Source organism: Ammospiza nelsoni, chromosome 24, assembly GCF_027579445.1.
Source record: "Ammospiza nelsoni isolate bAmmNel1 chromosome 24, bAmmNel1.pri, whole genome shotgun sequence".
Lineage (NCBI taxonomy): Eukaryota > Metazoa > Chordata > Aves > Passeriformes > Passerellidae > Ammospiza > Ammospiza nelsoni.
In genome coordinates, this window is record NC_080656.1 from 6,389,145 (window position 1) to 6,408,357 (window position 19,213).

Below are 19,213 nucleotides of genomic sequence, written 5' to 3' on the forward strand. Positions count from 1 at the left end.
AAATATTGACATCTAGCTCTGGGGTGCTTATTAGAGATTAGATAGTTAATCCATTAGGAAAAAAAAAAAAAAACAATAAAATAAACAAACAAACCATAAAGCCTTTCATGGCTCTGACCACATCGAGGAGCGAGTCTCTGCCCGTTGTCCCTTTTTTATGTCAAGGCAAAAAAAACCAACAAAGAAACCCACACAAGAAAAACCAAACAAAGGAACCTTGCAATCCAAACCACCACGAGGCACTCTGAGAGGCTTTGTTGGCATCATCTGGATCAAACCCCCTTTTCCTACTTAAGGAAACACCTGTTTTCCAGAGAACTGGCTGTGTTACACATTAACTGCCCTGGGCACAGCTAACGAATGCTGGACGTGGTGCCAGCACCACGGGCACCCCCTGGCACCTCACCCCTGTCCCTGCCCTCAGGGAGCTCAGCAGAGCCCCAAACCCTGCCTGTGCTCAGCCCTGACACAAATCAAGGCAGGATTTTTAATTAATTTCATTTTCTGAGCACCCTGGCACCTAACTCCTGTGCCCTGCCCTCAGGGAGCTCAGCAGAGCCCCAAACTCTGCCTGTGCTCAGCCCTGACACAAATCAAGGCAGGATTTTTAATTAATTTCATTTTCTGAGCACCCTGGCACCTAACTCCTGTGCCCTGCCCTCAGGGAGCTCAGCAGAGCACCAAACCCTGCCTGTGCTCAGCCCTCAAGGCAGGTTTTATTAATTCCATTTTCTGGACACCCTGGCACCTCACCCCTGCCCTCAGAGAGCTTAGCAGAGCCACCAAACTCTGCTTGTGCTCAGCCCTGACACAAATCAAGGCAATTTTTTTGATTAATTTTATTTTCTGGGCATCCTGGCACCTAACTCCTATCCCCTGCCCTCAGGGAACTCAGCAGAGCCACCAGACTCTGCCTGTGCCTAGCCCTGGCATGGCTCAAGGCAGGATTTTTTATTAATGTCATTTTTTGGCCAATAGTGAAGCATTTGAGACTCAAAGAGGGTTAATCCCTGCTGAGGAATCGCTTCCCAAAGTGCCCACAGGGTCTGTTTAAAGTGTTAATTTGCTGTTCAGGGCTGGCACAGAGCTTAGGTGCAGAAAAATCCATGAAGCAATAGGGAAGCAAAGATTTGCTCATGGAAGTCAGGTTTTGAAGGAAAATCTGAAGAATGTGCCTCGTTTTGGAGACTGTGCCTGACTGCAGGGTCACAGCTCATCTCTCTTTTGCTGGCTTGAGTCTGGACACAATTTTTGCCCCTGTGTGGAGGACAGTGACCGCAGGGAGGGATTTCACCCTGGTTTTTGAGCTGCCTCTCCTCACACCTCATGGCTGGGGAACACCCTCCAATGCTGAAGCACACTGGGGATGCCACCAGCACATTTAGAGCTGTCATCTGCAGAAATAATTTATTTCTCCCCACAGAGCCACTAAAGAATTTTCCTCTGTAACAGCAGGCTGCAAGCACAGCCCTAAAATAGGGATAAAACCCACCCTGGGAAGTCAATCCCTGACACAATGAGCCTTTGCTCAGCCTCCATCGCTCATTGAGGTTTATTTAAAGACACCAACAGCAACACTTTATATTATATATAGATTATATATATACATGTATATATGTATACTACATATACAAGTATATATGCATATATATGTATTATATATAAATGTGTAATATATATACATTATATATACATTATATCAATGTATATATATGTATATATGTACATATATATTGTATATCTATTGTGTACATATACATATATACAATATATACACAAAATATATATGTACAATATACTGTCTATATGAACAATATACCATATATAGATATATATTTCTATGTAAAATACATCTAATTTACATTTGTATATAAAATATATTATTTATATTTATACATAAATATATAATTTTATATGTGAATATTTATACACTATATATAAATAAATATATCTGATATATACATATATATAAATAATACAGATATATACATATATACATATAAGTAAATATATAATATATATAATATATTTATTTATATATAAATAGATAATGCATATATATAAATATATATATTTAAATATATGTATATACAATATATACACTTTATATTATTAATCAGCAATTAAAACCATCCACGTTCCCCTACCTGGAGGACCTGGGTGTAGCCATACGTTGCAGCAAGGTGCAAAGCTGACTGGCCCTTGTTGTCCACAGCGTTGACATCTGCTCCTGCCTGGATGAGGTCGTGGACGATGGCTGCCTGCCTGGCAGTGACAGCCACCAGCAGGGGAGTCTGCAAGGGCAGCACAGACAGCTGTGAGAGCTCAGCCCAACTCCAGAGCCTGCCAGGGATGCCTTGGAGGGGCTGCCTAAAACAGGGGCTAGGCGAGATTAACAGAATAAAAGTGGGTTTTTATTGAAGCTCTTCAATAGGTACAACTTGGGCAGTCAAAGCCTCCCTGAGGCTACACCCAAACGGTCATGGGTTTTTCAAACAATTATAAGTTTGGTCATACCAGGGGTTAATCCTACAATTACTTCAAGTAATGAAGTAATCAGGGGTTAATCCTCCAATTACTTCAGCTTCAGGTAATGAAGTAATTTACCCCAATTTACTCCTCTCCAAACTCACTTCTGTTTATACTTTTTAGGGCTGAGACAGTGAGCTGTCCTTGAATTCCAGGCCTACAGAAGAACTATTTTGTCTGAATAAAATGTGAGAGCAGTAGCTGACAGGGTATGGAGCTTTAGAATTACACACTAAAGAATTGCAGGATTATAAATATATGAAGAAAATAAAAGCTAAAATCCTAAGGCGTCAGCAGCAGCTGCTGGTGTAAAACAAGGAGTGGGGCAAGTGCTGGCTGAAATCCCAAGGACTGCGGTGCCAGGAATGAGCACAGCTCACAGGATGGTTTGGAATCCCACATGAGATGGGGATTTCCAGCTCTTGCTGGACTTCTCCTGCTGCTCTTCAGCCCATAACTTGATGGCAACACAAACCCAGCATTTTTTAAACCCCAATTGCATCAGGTCCAGCACAAGTCAGTTGGCTGTAAACCCTTCAGCCTCAGAGACTGATGCCAACACACAAACATTTTACTGGACCAGTGTTTTCACACAGCACTCATGGGCTGAAAAAAGAATGGGCTCATTCTCATCCCACCTGATTTATGACCATGCCACTGAATTTTACAATTCTGCCACCGAATTTTACAATCCTGCCATCGAATTTTACAATCCTGCCACTGAATTTTACAATCCTGCCCCCGAGTGATGCCCATCAGCGCCAAGCTTTCCTTGCAGGGGCAGAGCTGGATTTTGAGGGTACCTTGCTGTCTGTCATGCCAAGCCTCTTCCCATCCCAAACCTTGCTGTCTGCAGGAGAAAGTGGCCCCTTTTTTACCCTTTTTACCTTTCCTCTGTGCTCCTTGGCATCGAGTCTCCTCAGGGCTCTCATGCGCTCTGCGGCTGCCAGCGTGTGGGCCCGCAGGCCTTTAGCTGCATAAATATGCAGAATTCTAAGACAGCAAATAAATAAAGACACCCATCACTGATGGACCATGCACCACGCTGGGAGCAAACAGTTTTACAGGGTAGCCCTGTCACTTTTTGGGGTTTTACCGCTAGGGTTGCACAAATCCATGCCATGAGCTCCAAAAATTCCCATTTTCATGGGAAAGGTTTTGCACCTCCAGCAGATGCAGAGTCCAAGAGCCCTCAGAGCTCCTGAGCTTTGCCTGCTGCCTCCTTCCCACCTCAGCACCTTCCTGCAGCTGAGATTCACCACTGGGAGGTGTCAAAGTCCTCCACCATTCCCAGTTTGGGGAATTGGATGTATAAATCCCTTTTTGGGGTGATACAGCTCTGGGTGTGTGGGTGAAACCTCACCATCAGGGGTAACAGCCTCTCCCTAATTGATGTATTTGTAACATATCAACCTGTTAAACTCTCTATTGATGCCCTTGTAATATATCAACCTGTAACACTCTAATTTCTATCAAAACTCCTGGTGAGAGGAGTTTTATTTATTTATTTATTAGTTATTTACTGTCCCTATATTTTGCACCAGACAAAGAGTTGGCACACCCCAGGGAGTGGCTGGTGGCCCTTAGTGACGGAGAGAACATTTCTCTGCTTCACTTTGCTCATCTGGCTCTGGCTGGAGCCACTTCCATTCCCCCAGCTCCTACTTGAAGGAAATTCCAACCTTCTGAAACAGGAGGAGCCCATCCCACACTCAGTCACACCAACCCCTGGCTTCATTCTGCTGCAGACAGAAATATTTGATGCTTTTCAGGCAGAAGGTGGTGGGAGTTGTTTCTCTCCTTGGGTAGTTTCTCTCCAGAGCCACCCCTTGCAATCTCAGGAAGTGGAAATACAATTTTCTGGCTAATCTGATTTTCAGTCAAGCTCAGCATTAGCTGTGGCTGCACACCCACACATCCCCAAGGGTGCCAGGAGAGGATAAAAGTGATTGAAGCTGAACTGCAGGAGCAAGGACTGCTGCAGGAAATGTCTCCAGGCTGCAGCTGGATCAAGGAATTCCTTCTTAGTCTGCTTCATGTGTAAAATGAGCACAAAAGTCTGACAGCTAACCTCTGGTTCTAGCCTGTACATATATTATTGAACTAATTGATTGCTAAACCAATGCTTGTGGGTAGGAAATAAAACACTCTAGGCATAGCAAAGTTACTGTAGATCTTTATTGAAAAAAAAAAAAAAAAGAAAAAAAGAATTTGTCTTTTTTTCTAACCAGAACAACCCAGAAAGAAATGATGAAACAGTTTCATCTTTGTTTTATGTTCACACACAGAATTTACATACATTGGAGTGAAAGGAATTGAAAAGCAATCAAAGCAACCACGAGCTTGATTCACAACTGCTTTATCCAAGTTTGACCTAGGGAATATCTCTGAATTTCCTAAAACTGGAGGAAGCAGTGGTGAATTAAGCTCCATGGAATTAATTTCTTTGCTGGGTTTTTCTGCAAATATAAGCCACTAATTTCAATGCCAACCTCAACTGCTGCTCTTTTCCAACGACTTTATGATCACTTACATGATCTAGTGCTTGTGTCTTCCACATTTGTCAATATTCAATTAAAAATACTCTTGGAAAGTCTTTAAGACTTTCAGCCTGGGTTTTCAAACCTCACCCAGGAATGAACTCTAGGGCCAGCTGAAATATTGCCTGGGTGGCAGCTGGACTCCAGGTAATAAAGAGTACAAGAAATTATTTTTCAGTTAGTCTTGTAAATAATAAAACCATCTAACAATCCTGGGCTTTAGAAAGCAGAAAAACCCAGAGAAATTGTGTTCACCAGCCAAGAGCCTCTTGTTTGTCAAGAAAGCAATAAACAGGGTTCAAAGGGGATGTATCTCCTGAAATATATCAATTTATTTGCCTGTGCCATTGCACTCCTGAGCCTAAACCAAAATATTTAAACTCTCATCAGAGGGAAAAGTGAAGCTACTCATTCTCCAGGAAAGGAAATCAGAAAGCCATAAAGGAATTGCGTGCACCTCTGGGCCTTGGGAGCTTTCCAAGGAAAGGTCACCAAAGTTCCCTGGCTCAGCAAATCACACTCAAACACTACAGAAAAGCAAAAATATTGCCAGATAACAGCAATGCCATGGAGTCCTTGTTGGGCTGCAGTCCAGGGTCTGGAAAATTCCTGTTTTCTCAATGATCTCCTGACCTAGGGCCATGAATTCAGTCCTGACTCAGACAAACCTCCCAGAGACTTCAGTGGGACAGGATCTGTCACTGGCAGCGTTACCAGCCAGCCACTAAATCAGCCCCACATCTCAAATTCAGATATTTCAGAGCCCCAAACCCCTCTGCAGCTGAAATAACACGGATTTACCCTCTGCTCCACACCTGCAGGGCTGGGCTGAGGGGCAGACAAGGGGCACAGAGCTTCCAGGTACGCCTTGGTGTGAATTCCTGCTCTGCAAACAGGAATCTCTGACCGCTCTGGCATTTAGCTCAGCTTTATTTTCACACTACTGCACCTACCTGCACCAGCAGAACAAAGCTACGCTTTATGTTTTCCTGATTTCCAAAGGAATTGTAAAATTTAGGAGAGAAAAATGTCAATTTAGGCTCACCCCAATGTTTTCTAGTGGCCTAAATCTAGTGAGAGTTCCTCCACGGACAGCTCAAAGACACAAACAATGACTTTACACAAAAGCAACCCTAGTGAACCGGGTTTGGCAATATTTAGAAACAGCTGTACCCTCACCAAATGCTACAGCTGGCTGTGGCTACACTGGAATCTGTCATTTTGAGGCCATGAGGGTGAAAATCACCTTGTGCTGGTGCTGAGCACAAGTGTGCAGCATCCAAACCCGCCTGGGAGCGGCAGCAGGATCTGGGACAGCAGAGGAGCCTTGTGCTGGGCGCCAGGACAAAGCAAATTTCCCTCACCACACAAATCACAGCGTGCCAAAACTCCCACCCCACCCTGCCTGATCCCAAACCCACTGAGCTGCAGGGTGGAGCTCCAGATGCGCAACCTAAATCCCTTCAACAGAGAGAGCATGGCTCAACACGTACGTATCATTGTCCTCATCTTCCAGCAGCAGCTTCTCGATGGGCAGGGCGCCGATGGCTCTCCGGGCATCCTCCAGCTCCTGCGGGGCTGGCTCGGGGATGGAGATGGGCACGGGCACCAGCTGGGGCCCGGGGAAGGAGGAGGAGGCTGCAGGGTACTGCAGGCTGGAGGCTGGCAGGGCAGGCAGGGGCTGTGCCCACGGGAAGTAGGGCAGGGGCGGCTGCTGCTCCGTCACCTCCAGCGGTGGCACCACGGCCGGGGCGCTGCTGCGGGGCTGGGGAGGGCACAGAGACACGGCAAAGTGAGACAAGCAGGGTGGTACTCACTGCTGGGGGAGGTGGAACGGGAAAGCCTTGTCAGTATGATTGTCTGGCAAAAGATTTGGAGAATATGGAAACTAGAATTGAAATGAAAGCAAGCTTTGAGATCCCTCAGTTACTGAACAACTGGAAAACAATGGTGTGGCTGCTGAAGGTGATCCCCTTTTGATGGAACAACACCCTCTGCTTGCAGACAGGCCCAAGGGTCAGAGCAGACCCTGCCAGCTCGGCAGAAGGGGCCCAAAGAGGAGTTTTTAGGGTTTAAAATGTGACACAGGATGGTAATGTAATGATTCTTATAGGCTGCATGGAAATGCTGTAGGATTTGTAATTGTACTAGATTGGTTAGGGAGAATCAGAATATTCAATACAGAAGATTTATGGTATTGTAATGGGAACCTTACTCTCTTACCCTCTTACTCTCTTATCCTCTCTCTCTCTCTCATCTATTTACCTCTCTCTTCTCTCAGGCCTGATCTGAGCTGTGGCTGGCAGCTCCCAGCAGGGCCCTGCACCCAGGCCCTTTGCAATGAACCCCAAATTCCATGACCTGGCTGCAGAGATCTCTTGTTTCCATCCACCCCAACTGTCCTACCCCCCCGACAACTCACGTATTTCTCTGAGCAGAGAGAGACATCATTCTCTCTCCCAGCATTTCTCCTGGGGAAGGCAGTGAGAAAGCTCAGAGAAAGAAGACAAAACAATTCTTATCTCTACTTGCTACCCCTGTTGTTTGGCACATGTGGAATGTGTCATGGAGATTGTTCACCAACAAGGGATTTGTTAATTGGACTCTGGTTGTTTTGGGTTGATTGACCAATTAGGTCAAAGCTATGTCGTCACTGGGTTTTTCTTTAGTATAGTTTTAATATAGTATAGTATCATTACAACACAACTTTTTGTCCTGCTCAAATCATATTCCTGTCCTGGGAACTACATGGCAATGGATGCAAAGACACACAACATTACAGTAATAAATAAATTAGTCTAATTCCACCCACCCCACAGCTCTTAGAAGGCGAGAAATAATGTAATTTCCAGCTTGGTGTTTTTGACTTACTGCAAAATTGGTGATGAGAGGCTGGGAGGTGTAGGTGAGGACAGAGGAGGGTCCCACCAGGGTGTAGCTGGGGCACACGGGCTGCACGTACATATCTGCTGAGTAGGGACAGCTGGCAGCCTCGTGGGACACGTAGTCAGGGTAAGGGCTCCACTGAGCCAGGGGCTGCAGGGGGGTGCCAGGGGCCTGGGGGAGCCAGCCAGAGGCCACAGCTCCTTCCTCTGGGCCAGGCAGAGCAGCAGGGCCAGCAGCGTCCATGTCAATGCAAGGCTGGCCTGCAAAACAGGACAGGATCAAAGCCCAGCTCAGCACAGTCTCCCCTGGAGAGCCCCAGAGGGTCAGGGATACTTTACCCATGGGTGAGTAGGAAGGGACTGGCTGGTGGGGCAGAACAACCTGGAAGAGAGAAGAAAAAATCAAAATCAGAGGTGAAGCCCATCAGCATTAAGGTCAATCCCTTAGAGAAGCACAGAGCAGAGCACGCACGCAGAAGAGCTGAACCTGGCAGCCAGAACACAGCACCCCAAACACCCACAAACACCTCAGCTCAAGGGGACCTTAAAGTGTGTTTAGATTTTGTATAGCAGAGAGAAAAAAATAAAAATCAGAGGTGAAGCCCAGCAGCATTAAATTCAATCCCACAGAGCAGACCAGGCATTATCAGCTGGTTATCAATGCTGGGTCTGAACTCTCCCACCCCACACAAGAGCCAGAAAAGCTGAACCTGGCAGCCAGAACACAGCACCCCAAACACCCACAAACACCTCAGCTCAAGGGGGACCTTAAAGTGTGTTTGAATCTTGTGTAGCAGAGAGAAAGAATAAAAATCAGAGGTGAAGCCCATCAGCATTAAATTCAATCCCTTAGAGAAGCACAGAGCAGACCAGGCATTATCAGCTGGTTATCAATGCCAAGGCCTGACCTTAAAGTGTGTTTAGATTTTGTGTAGCAGAGAGAATTTACACAAAAGCAACCCTCTTGGGGTCGCTGCCTGCCGGGAGGGCAAATCCAGGCTGAAAAGAAGCAGCAAAGGGCCAGGGATGGCTGGGGATGGTTTCCTGCTGCCTCCCTCCCAAGCCACTTTCAGTCCCCAGCCAGCAGGTCCTGCCAAGTGCAAAGCACTTCCCCTTTCCATTAAGTGGTGGAAGGTGCTCAGCACATAAAAGCACCCCAGCTAAAGGGATATTAATGGTATAACAGGTAACAGCAGGGCCTTCAAAACGCTTCAGAGATGCAAAGGTTTCTTTCATTGGCTCAGTGGTGCTGGGGCTGGGCAAGCACTGAGCTCCTGAGGGAGAATTTTCCTCCTGTCTGCTTTTCCCTACCGTTGCAGCTGCAGCTGCACTGGAATTCTGTGCATTCCCCCTTTTCCTCTTCAGCAGCTCCTTCACTGGCTCCTTCACTCGGACACCTTGGTAGGGGCGAGGCTGTGGCTGCTGCTCCGGGGCAGAAGCTGAGGGAAAAAAAATAAATTAAATATTTATGCAACATTTATTGTCCTCCCAGGGACCCCAAATCCTCACGGCAGCCTGGTGGCTGTAACAGAACACATTTATTTTATTTTTCCTTAAATTTATTTTGTTCTTCCTTTCCTTTGTGTCCCTCAGTGCCACTGACCTGCAGAGCAGCTTCACACACTCCCAAAAGGAAAATCAGACCAAATATACCCAAAAGGTGACACACCAGAATTATTGGCCAGGCAGGGACATAAAAAAGCAGAGATTAGATATTTAAAAGAAATTGATTCACTGTTTAGGTAGAAGGTATAAACCCAACCCAAATCAGGAGAACATCCTCACTTGAAAAACCATTTAAACATCATTAATTTGACTTAAATATCTCATTTTGAGATCAAGCAGGTGCTGAAGTCCCAACTAGACCAGAGTTGTATTTCAGTTCTGAACAAATTTTGCTTATAGCCTGGCCAGGAGGTTGATGAACAGGAGACAGCCCATCAGAGATCCTACGCTCAAAAACCTCCCAGCTCCCACCCATAAATTCTGCTCCATTTTGAAGAATTAAATTTAGAGCCAGAAATTTTAATTTAATTAAAAATTAATTTGCAAAATTGAGTTTGCAGCTCCAAAAGCCTCTCCCAAAGCCATGTGAGCAGCAAAGCAGGGGAAGCACATTTCTGCCAGAGCCAACATTAACAGCTCATATTTTACTGGAGTGTTTGAGGGATTGATAGCAGAATTAAAGCAGGGGATATCAAAGCCTCTGTTTGTAAAGGCACCGATAGCAGAGGTGGCTGCCTGCCCCTTCCACTGCACTTTGGTGTGCAAATACAGAAATTGATAAGTTTTCCATTTTTAACGATTGGAACTGGCCTTTGGTTTTGAGGTACAGGTGTGTGTCCAGCTCCAATCTGGATTTTAAACTGTTATTGCACCCCAGGAGCATTTATTTAGATTCACATCCTACAAGAATGAATAATTTCACCTCAGATCATCTCTTCCAGCCACATTTAATTCTGAGCACACTGAGATGTTTCTGCTGCACCTTCCAGGGAGGAGGAAAATGGAGCTCTAAATACAGAGATCATAAATCCACCACAAAAATTACTTAACGGAATAAACGTTTCTGCTCTAATTTCTTTTCAAAAGTACTTTTTTCCCTTCAGCTTGGCTCTTCTACTATCTCATTATACATAATTTAATTATGAAATCTTGATTGGCCACTATAAATCCTTTTAGGATCAGACAGAACTCCATTTATGCACTGAATGTTGCCTTTGTTATGCACATTAAGGAAATATTTTACTTTTAATCAGTTGTTGAAGCAAAGATGATTTTCCAGCCTTTGCCTGATCTACCTTTGCTTGTTGTGGACATCCTTTGTGGCTCTTTAAATCAGATTTCTTGCATTCCCATGAATCCTGTGGCTTTCAAAATGGAATTTTTAAAAGAGAATAAATGTTCTTTAACCTCCATACAAACATCCACAAGGGCTTTTAATACAATTCACGTTTTGCTTTTTCAATTTAACTGGTATTAATTTATTTGAGTGCAAATAATAACGAGTTCTGGTGTTCTTGGCGCCACGTGAAAACATCAACTCCACAAATGTGGAGTGGCAGAAATGAACATTTTGGGGAGTTTCTCACCCCCAACTCATAAAGGGCCTCCCTGCAGAATTAGGGTGGGGAAGGATGGTGGTTTCTGGCTCCAGGTTTGGGGGATGGGAAAGAAGAAATTTACTGTAAAAGCTGACAAATATACCTATTCAGAGTTTCCGGTGTAAGTAAGCAGAGTAACCAAAAAAGAAAAAAAAAATAAAGAGAAAAAAAAAATTTTTAAAAACCAAAGTCTGCAGATCATATTTCGGTTCCCCCAAGCTGACCTCCAGAAATAAAAATAATGTGAGCACAGCTGCTTTTCCACTGCTCAGGGGCCTGTGGGGTCTGAGCACCACAGACAGACCACAGCAAAATGGCTTTGGGGCTTCAGGGTGCAATTCCTCATCGAGCTGAAGGCACATGGCCAGTTACAAATGTCAGCATTTGGAGGAATAATGACAATTAAAATATCTTTGTAAATGAAGAACATGGATTTAGTCATCCTTATAGAAAGGTTTTAACAAACTATGAAGCTGTCTTGAACCAAGATTCCATTTTATTTTAATTTCGGTCACGAGAGCCCAAGTTCCATTTAGTATATATGAAGGTTTTAACAAACTATGAAGCTGTCTTGAACCAAGATTCCATTTTATTTTAATTTCGGTCACGAGAGCCCAAGTTCCATTCAATAAAATGGAATTAAAGGAGATAAAGGAATACCAACACTGCAATCTCCTGCAATTCCAGGACCACACAACACCCACATGCTGCAGGCACATTTTGATTTTCACCTGCTCTGTGGAGCTGGGGCAGTTTGAGACATCTCCAGTCGAGGAAGAAGAGAAGGAACCCAAACCCAACCCCTCTGCAATGGTTTCCACATTTCACTGGGGCCCATTTCAAAGCTTTGCACCAGCCCTGCTTTGTGCTCAGCCCCAGGCTCCCTCCATCAACATTATCACCTGATGTATTTGCTAAAAGTCCACAAAAGCCTTGAAGGCTTGTGGGCAATCTTTAAAAGCTGCTGCTGAACACCAGAGCTGCTGGAAAGGCACCAAATGGCTCCAAACATCAAGCGAGAGCAGCAGGGAGATGCTGGATTCCAGACCACGCTGCAGCTCAGCCTGGAAGCACCCAAAAATGTTCCAAGGGATCCGCCACCCTCAATTTATGCAGATACAGGCTGCATAAATACCTCAAAAATATTGATCTGTATCACTGAAGGGGTGTCAGGGACAGCCAAAGGTGATGCAGAGACTCCATCATCAGGAAGGCACAAAAAGCACTTTAGAAATCTACAGTTCTTACAGAAATGATGGTGGATCTAAACCTGATTGCCCTGTAGGAATCTTCTCTCACACTATTGGTGAGCTATGAACAGCACACTCTGGAGAATCATGTCTATAAACGACTGTTACAGAAAGAGAAATAATAATTGTTTTAATTCTTTCTCTGAGCTTTCTCACAGCTTCTCAGGAAAATCCTGGGAGAACCATGTCTGTGTCTGTTCAGAGGATGTGTGATTACCACAGGAGGGAAAGCACACCAAGACACCACCAAAAATTCAGGCTCCGTCCTCCCCTGCATTTTGGTTTAACCATTGCAGAAACGGGAGGGAGGAGAGGCAGAGCAGCTGCTGGAAGGGTGCGGGCAGCGAAGCGCGGAGAGTTCCAGATCACTGAGCTTCCCCCAGCAGGGCTGTCCCGCACACACTCACTCACACACACACACACAGGAGCTGCAGCTCGCTCTCAGCCTCCCAGCCCAGGCACTGCAATTTCCCAGCAGGCAGATTTCACTTTGAACCACCCTGCTGGTCCTGCAGCAGCATCCTGCTGTATGGGTGCTATGGTGCCCGATGTCTGTGCTGAGCTCCATGATTTCAGAAGGCTAATAAATTACTTTATTATACTATATTAAACTATATTACGTTATATACACTTACAAGAACTATCACTAACTAACTAACTAGCAAACCCATGACTCCTGCCCTGGAGTCCTGACACACACACACGGATCCAATTTTGGTCAATGAATCCAAAACAGCATCACCGAATCCAAAACAGCATCAGCAAATCCCAAACAGCATCACCAAATCCCAAACAGCATCACCAAATCCCAAACAGCATCACCGAATCCCAAACAGCATCACCGAATCCCAAACAGCATCACCAAATCCAAAACAGCATCACCAAATCCAAAACAGCATCACCAAATCCCAAACAGCATCACCAAATCCAATCAATCACCTCAGGCAAACAATCTCCAGAACACATTCCACAAATGGGAACAAACACAGCAGCAGCAAATAAGAATTGCTTTGATCATTCTTTTCTCTGCTTTTCTCGGAAGAATCCTGAAAAAGCTAAATCTCTGTTCACAGGGCATGTGACCACACCACTGCTGCCTCTCACAGATTTCTGTGCTCACAACCATGTGATAAAATAATCAATTGATCAGTGTTAACACTGCAAATAGTTTTCCCTTTTTTCCACCTCTCACCCTCCAGTGTAATAAATAATTGAAAAGAAGCCCAATAGTTTCTCTTGTTTGCAGTAACAGCAAAAAGCAATCGCTGACTGCAAACAAGAAAAATTTAGATTTCAATTAGCAAAGCCCCGAGTTAATGGTTTGGACATTGGAGACCAAATCACATTTTTATCAGACACAGTGAACTCTGGCTAATAAAAGAAGAAAGAGGCTTCGTTTCATAGGCTTGTGTGCTTAGAGTCAAATCAAAACCTTTTTACCTCCAAACCTGTGGCAAGGGAATCAACATTGGTCATGATCCTGTCCTTATTTCCTGGCTAATTAAAATTTCCCTCAAAAAAACCCAGAGTGATCTTTATCTCTGCTTTGTGGTCAGTCCATTCTTGATTTGACAGAATAGTTTAGATATTAATGCCCAATATCTTCATCTTCAAGTGTTGGAAGATTTTCCAGGAATCAAAGTAGCCTTGGATTCAGGCAAATCTCTGCCCCATGCTTTTCTTGAGGAATGCTTCTAATAACTCTAAAAAGTTATCAAAAAGTTATAACTTTAAAAAGTCCTTTAAAAATATTTCCTTCACACCTAAAGGATCTTAATGAGTGCAGAGCCTATATTTTGTTCCTACACACAGAAGGGATTGCAGATGCACAAATACAGAGTGGATTTTAGATTTTTTCCACTTGGACAGAAACCAAAATCAAGGGGAGACACAAAATGCTGGCTAATCCCTGCTGCTCTGATTATTCTAATTTTAAAAAACCTAAAAACTTTCAAGTGCCAAATGAGAGCTGGATGTTTTGGCCATGTAGTGGTGAGGGCCACTAAAAATTCTCTGTTTCAGAATAAGAGGAGCCCTGGTGCAAAGGGGAAGCTGAGATAGACAGAAAGTGCCTTTAACCTTATATCTCACCCTCAGGTCCTAATTCCTCCCAGCCCATAATACTCTTTCCATTTTAGTAATGCAGCCTTTCCATTTAATTGCTGCTGTGGTCATTCGTAGAGTTTGACACCTGCTCTGCAAAGCATGGATGGGCTCAACTTTTGTGCTATCCCTCTTTCCTGGTGGGGTGTGACCAAAATTAGCGCTCACAAGGTGCAGAATGCTGCAGTTTCACCTCTCAGTCTCATTAGCTGATACTTTCAGGGTTGCTCTGTGCAGCCCCACATCTGTTGTGGGCAGAAAAGGTTTTTTATTTGCTTTAAAAGTGTTTGGGAAGGGATTTGCAGAGGTGTGAATTCACATCTCTCGGTGGTGAAGGGAATCAGAGCAGCTCAATCTCTGCCAGTGACTGCAATGGGAGCTGAGCACCCAAAAAACTTGGGCACAGGCAAAACCAGCACCTAAATAGGAGAGTCCTGAAGAATTAGAGTTAATTAGGCTGGAAAAGACCTTTGAGATCATCAAGCCCAAGCTGGTTCCACACTTTGCAGAACACAACCCATTCGTACGGAAGGAGCGTTTGGGTCAATTTAAAAAATCCACTACGGAGGTCACAACAAAAGCAAATCAAGAGGACAAAGCTGGTGCTGCCCATGAATTCCCCATCCCTGAGGGGCTGCTGGGGCTGCTCCTGTTCAGCAGAATCCTGGGGAGCCCCGACCAGTCACTTCTCCAGGGCCGTGGGAGGGGAGGCTTTCGGGCTGAGCCACCCTTGGGTGCTGAGCGGAACCAGGGCCCCCGTCCTGCAGGGCAGTCACTGTGCTGTGACCTGGAACATTCCCAGCCTGGCCAGGCTCCCTGCCCAGCCAAGGGACCCAGCTTGCCCTGTGCTCCTGCAGAAATGGCCCTGAGGGAGCAGGAAACCACCCTGAGGCGCCCTGAGATGGCCCCAGGTGAGGTGGCACCTGCTGCTGGAGGGAGTTCCTGTGTCACTTCTGGGCTGTCAGAGATTCACAGAATGTTCTCAGCTGGGAAGGACCCTCCAGGATCACCTGTCACAGACACATCTTATGAAAAATCCTTTTGCTGGGATCTTTTCTCCCGAGAAACTGCGAGGCCTCAGAAATGAAATGTAAACAATGGTTATCTGCTGCTGTGGAATGCAACAGGTGAATCTTTGATTGGTCCATGTGGTTGTTTCTAATTAATGGCCAATCACAGTCCAGCTGTTTTGCACTCTCTTGCAGTCTCAAGATTTTATTTTCATTCCTTTCTATTCCTTGCAAGCCTTCTGATGAAATCCTTCTATTCTTTTAGTATAGTTTTAGTATATCATTTTCTTTTAATATAATATATAGCATCAAATAATAAATCAGCCTTCTGAAACATGGAGTCAAGGTTCTCATCTCTCCCCTCGTCCTGAGAACACCACCACATTTGGCGACCCCGAGTGAGGAACATTCCCACAATCACCCACTCTGAGGTGAGTGGCCCGTGCAGGGATTGAACCCAAAACCTTGGTGGTGTCAGCAGCAGATGAGTCAAACCTCAGGGTTTCAGTTTGGAAAGTTCCCAGGTCACCTGAGCTGCCTCTGCCTCCATTTCTGCCCCAGAGCAAGGCCACGGGGTGGGGGCATCCCTGGGGTCACAGGTGGCCTGGGGCAGGTGGTGCAGGACACGTGAGCTGGTCGCAGTGACAGGAAACAGGGGGGACGCCAAGGGGACTCTCAGAGCCGCTGGGAACTGCAGCTTCCACTGAAACCTGAGGGACCTGGCACCTGGTACCTGCCCCGAGCTTGGGGGTCACACAAGGGTCACCCAGGGCTCTCCAGGATTCCCCTCCTTCCTTCAAAGACAGCACGCTGAAATGGCTTGGAAAAGCAGCAGCATCAATCAGATTTCCAGCACTTCCGTGTTAGAAAAGGGAATTGTGATAAAACTATAAAAGGAGGGAGAATCAAGCAAGATTCCAAGCAGAATCATCAATCAGATTTCCAGCAGTTCCATATTAGAAACAGGGGATTCTGACAAAACTACAAAAACAAGGAGATCCAAGCAAGATTCCAAGCAGAATCATCAATCAGATTTCCAGCAGTTCCATATTAGAAAAGGGAATTCTGACAGAACTACAAAAGGAGGGAGAATCAAGCAAGATTCCAAGATTGGAAAAGCAGCAGCATCAATCAGATTTCCAACAGTTCCGTGTTAGAAAAAGGAATTCTGACAGAACTACAGAAAGAGGGAGATCCAAGCAAGATTCCAAGCAGAATCATCAATCAGATTTCCAGCAGTTCCATATTAGAAAAAGGAATTCTGACAAAACTACAAAAGGAGGGAGATCCAAGGATGAACAAGCTCAAGGGACACTGGCCAGGAGTTGTCTATAAATTATCATCAGGGAATGACTGACATAATTTGATTTGTAATTCCTGCAAGTGTCAAAGGCAAAAAAGCAAAATAAAAACACCAATTCAGTTCCAAATTTCCTCCTACCCAAAGCATTGTTGTTAGCATTGCTTTGTCACTGCAGGAATAAAAAAACCTGAACCCAAATAAACCATTCAGGGTTAATCCATCTGAGATGGAAGATTAGAATCAGGATTTGGATGTGATCGTCTTGCAGGTTTTTTACATATCTTGTCCTGAAAACTGCTCAAGGTGAAGGGGGGAATACAAACAAAACTTCCCAAATACACATTTGAGCTTCCAAAATGTTCAGCTGAAAAGAAAGAAGGGAAAAAACCAGAGGAAACGGATTTCAAAGCTCACAAAGACACATGGTTGGTTTACTACACGCAGCAGAACAACCTACAAGCTGAGATAAAAGATGAGTAATGTCAGATAAGTCACTGGCAAGGGTTTAAGAAATTAATTTTTCCACTCAGGTGTGCTGAAGCATTCTATGCTAATGGAACAGCAGGGTGAGAGGCAAAGGGTGGCAGCACAGGAGCCAAAATGAGCATCCCCTACTGATGACAAGTGAGATATGGTGGTGATAAGAGTGAGAATGAAAACCTTGCAAGAAGCAAACACCTACCTGGAGCAGGATCAGTAAACTACTCCAGCAAAGGTGGGCCCAGAGGAGTGAAATTATCTTGAAAACAAGAAAACTGATTTCCTGTAAAGTCATATCTGTATTGCCCTCAACTGCTCTGTTCCTTATCTTTTTTAATTAGCTGAAAGAAGTACATATCAAAAAAAAAAAAAAGGCACAGAAATAAGATTTCTCACAGGTTTCACTTTTCAAAAGGAAAATTTTCTGCTACGTAACCACCGTAGCCTTTGATATAATACCTGCATCCTGTTATTGTTTTTATGAATCATAGTCTCCCACTTGATTCATAGTGATGAAAGCCAACAAAGCAGCCCTGAGCTCAGATCCCTGCTGGAAAATGAGCATCACACCTGAGCCCCGGCCTCCCTGGAGCCATCCCTGAGCATCCCCTCCCCTGCCACCCTCTGCTGATTTATCCCTCCGCACCCAGAGGTAGGAGAAGCAAAACCAGAGCTCACTTACATTTTTGCCAGTGCATTCTGTGGTGGGTTGGAGCTTTTCCCCCCTTTCTTGGCTGAGGATAACTGGGCTGTGAGTGTGTGTGTGTGGCTGCTGGGTGGGGATGTGACAAGTGAGGGTCAGGATGTTTCTTTCGGCTTTTTAAAAGCTCAGTGTTCCCGCTGAGCCCGGTGACATCACCACCCCTCCAACCACAGCCACTTCTACATTTTCCCTTTGCTCTCTGCTGCTTCTTCTTCTTCTTCTTCTCCTTCTCCTTCCCCACGCTCAGCAGCTCCTCTGAGGAGATGTTCTGCGTTAAAAAGGTGGCAACCAAGATGGGTTTGAACGGCCAGAGGTGGAACCTGCCTCTCCTGGGATTTTCACCTCACATTTGCAAGATCAGGGCGAAAGGTTGGGCAGCAGCAAAGGGTCTTTCAGGAAGGTTTTGGCCTCTTGTGGCACTAAGGATGATTTTTGCTCACGTTCTGCTGCTCTGGATGGCACAAACTCTTGTTTTCACACAGCCCCCAGGCCACACCGGCCTGGCCCTTTAAATGTGCAACCCTTCTAAAACCCAGAACTGAAGAGTTAGCTCCTGCCTTATGAGAATCTCAACTCCCCAGGGCCACTAAATTTGAACTTGTGAGGAAACACCTGTAAACACTTCAAGCCCCATTAAGCCAGGGCGTCCTTCATTTAAAAAAGAAACTCCCTTTTTTTTTTTCTGTTTTGCTTTTATCAAAATACAACACTTCCTACCCAGGGAGAAGCAGCCCTTCCAAAGGAGCCTGCAAAGCTGGAGGAAGGCCACAAAATCCTGGAGAACTCCTTGGCATTAATGACACCATGAACAAAACCCTCTTCCCTCTAAAAATCAGACCCTTGGGATCAAATTTCACAATTAACACTGATTTAGGAGCTTCATTCCCAGAGGAATGTTTGTTGGAGTTGCACAGTGAGGTCAGGATCTTGTTGTTCCCATGTTGCTGTTTAGTTTTAAATCATTCCCCAAAAATTTGCTCTCCCAAATTTCTCTTCCCATAAAAAGAGCAAGGCAGGGTCTGGTGGGGTTTTTTGGCCAGGATTCTGCTGAAGGAATTTTATGTTTTCAGGCGTTTCAGGCAGCTCTTGGGATCAGATCCATTCTGTGTACCATGCCACGACACACCAATCTGCATTTAGTGGGGAAACACAGATTAATCAGATGAATATTTAATTACACTCACTCTACTTCAAAGACTTGTCCAAAACCCAAACAAGAAGCAAACCCCAGAGCAAGTGGAGTGGAAAGAATGAAGGGATGTGCCTGTCTGCCCTCCAGAGCAGCTCTCAGGCACCAGGGCATTGT

General features: G+C 45.0%; 1 protein-coding gene across 1 annotated transcript; it reads right to left on the minus strand.

The window, feature by feature from the left end:
• Window positions 1-4,703: 4,703 nt before the first annotated feature.
• Window positions 4,704-17,968, minus strand: POU2AF1 (POU class 2 homeobox associating factor 1). The gene is made up of 5 exons (XM_059488353.1): window positions 17,887-17,968; window positions 9,266-9,393; window positions 8,294-8,336; window positions 7,941-8,215; window positions 4,704-6,834 (listed from the first exon to the last, which is right to left on the minus strand). The coding sequence occupies exons 1-5, from the start codon at window positions 17,900-17,902 to the stop codon at window positions 6,523-6,525; spliced, it is 774 nt and encodes a 257-aa protein (XP_059344336.1). The 5' UTR covers window positions 17,903-17,968; the 3' UTR covers window positions 4,704-6,522.
• Between the last annotated feature and the right edge of the window lie 1,245 nt (window positions 17,969-19,213).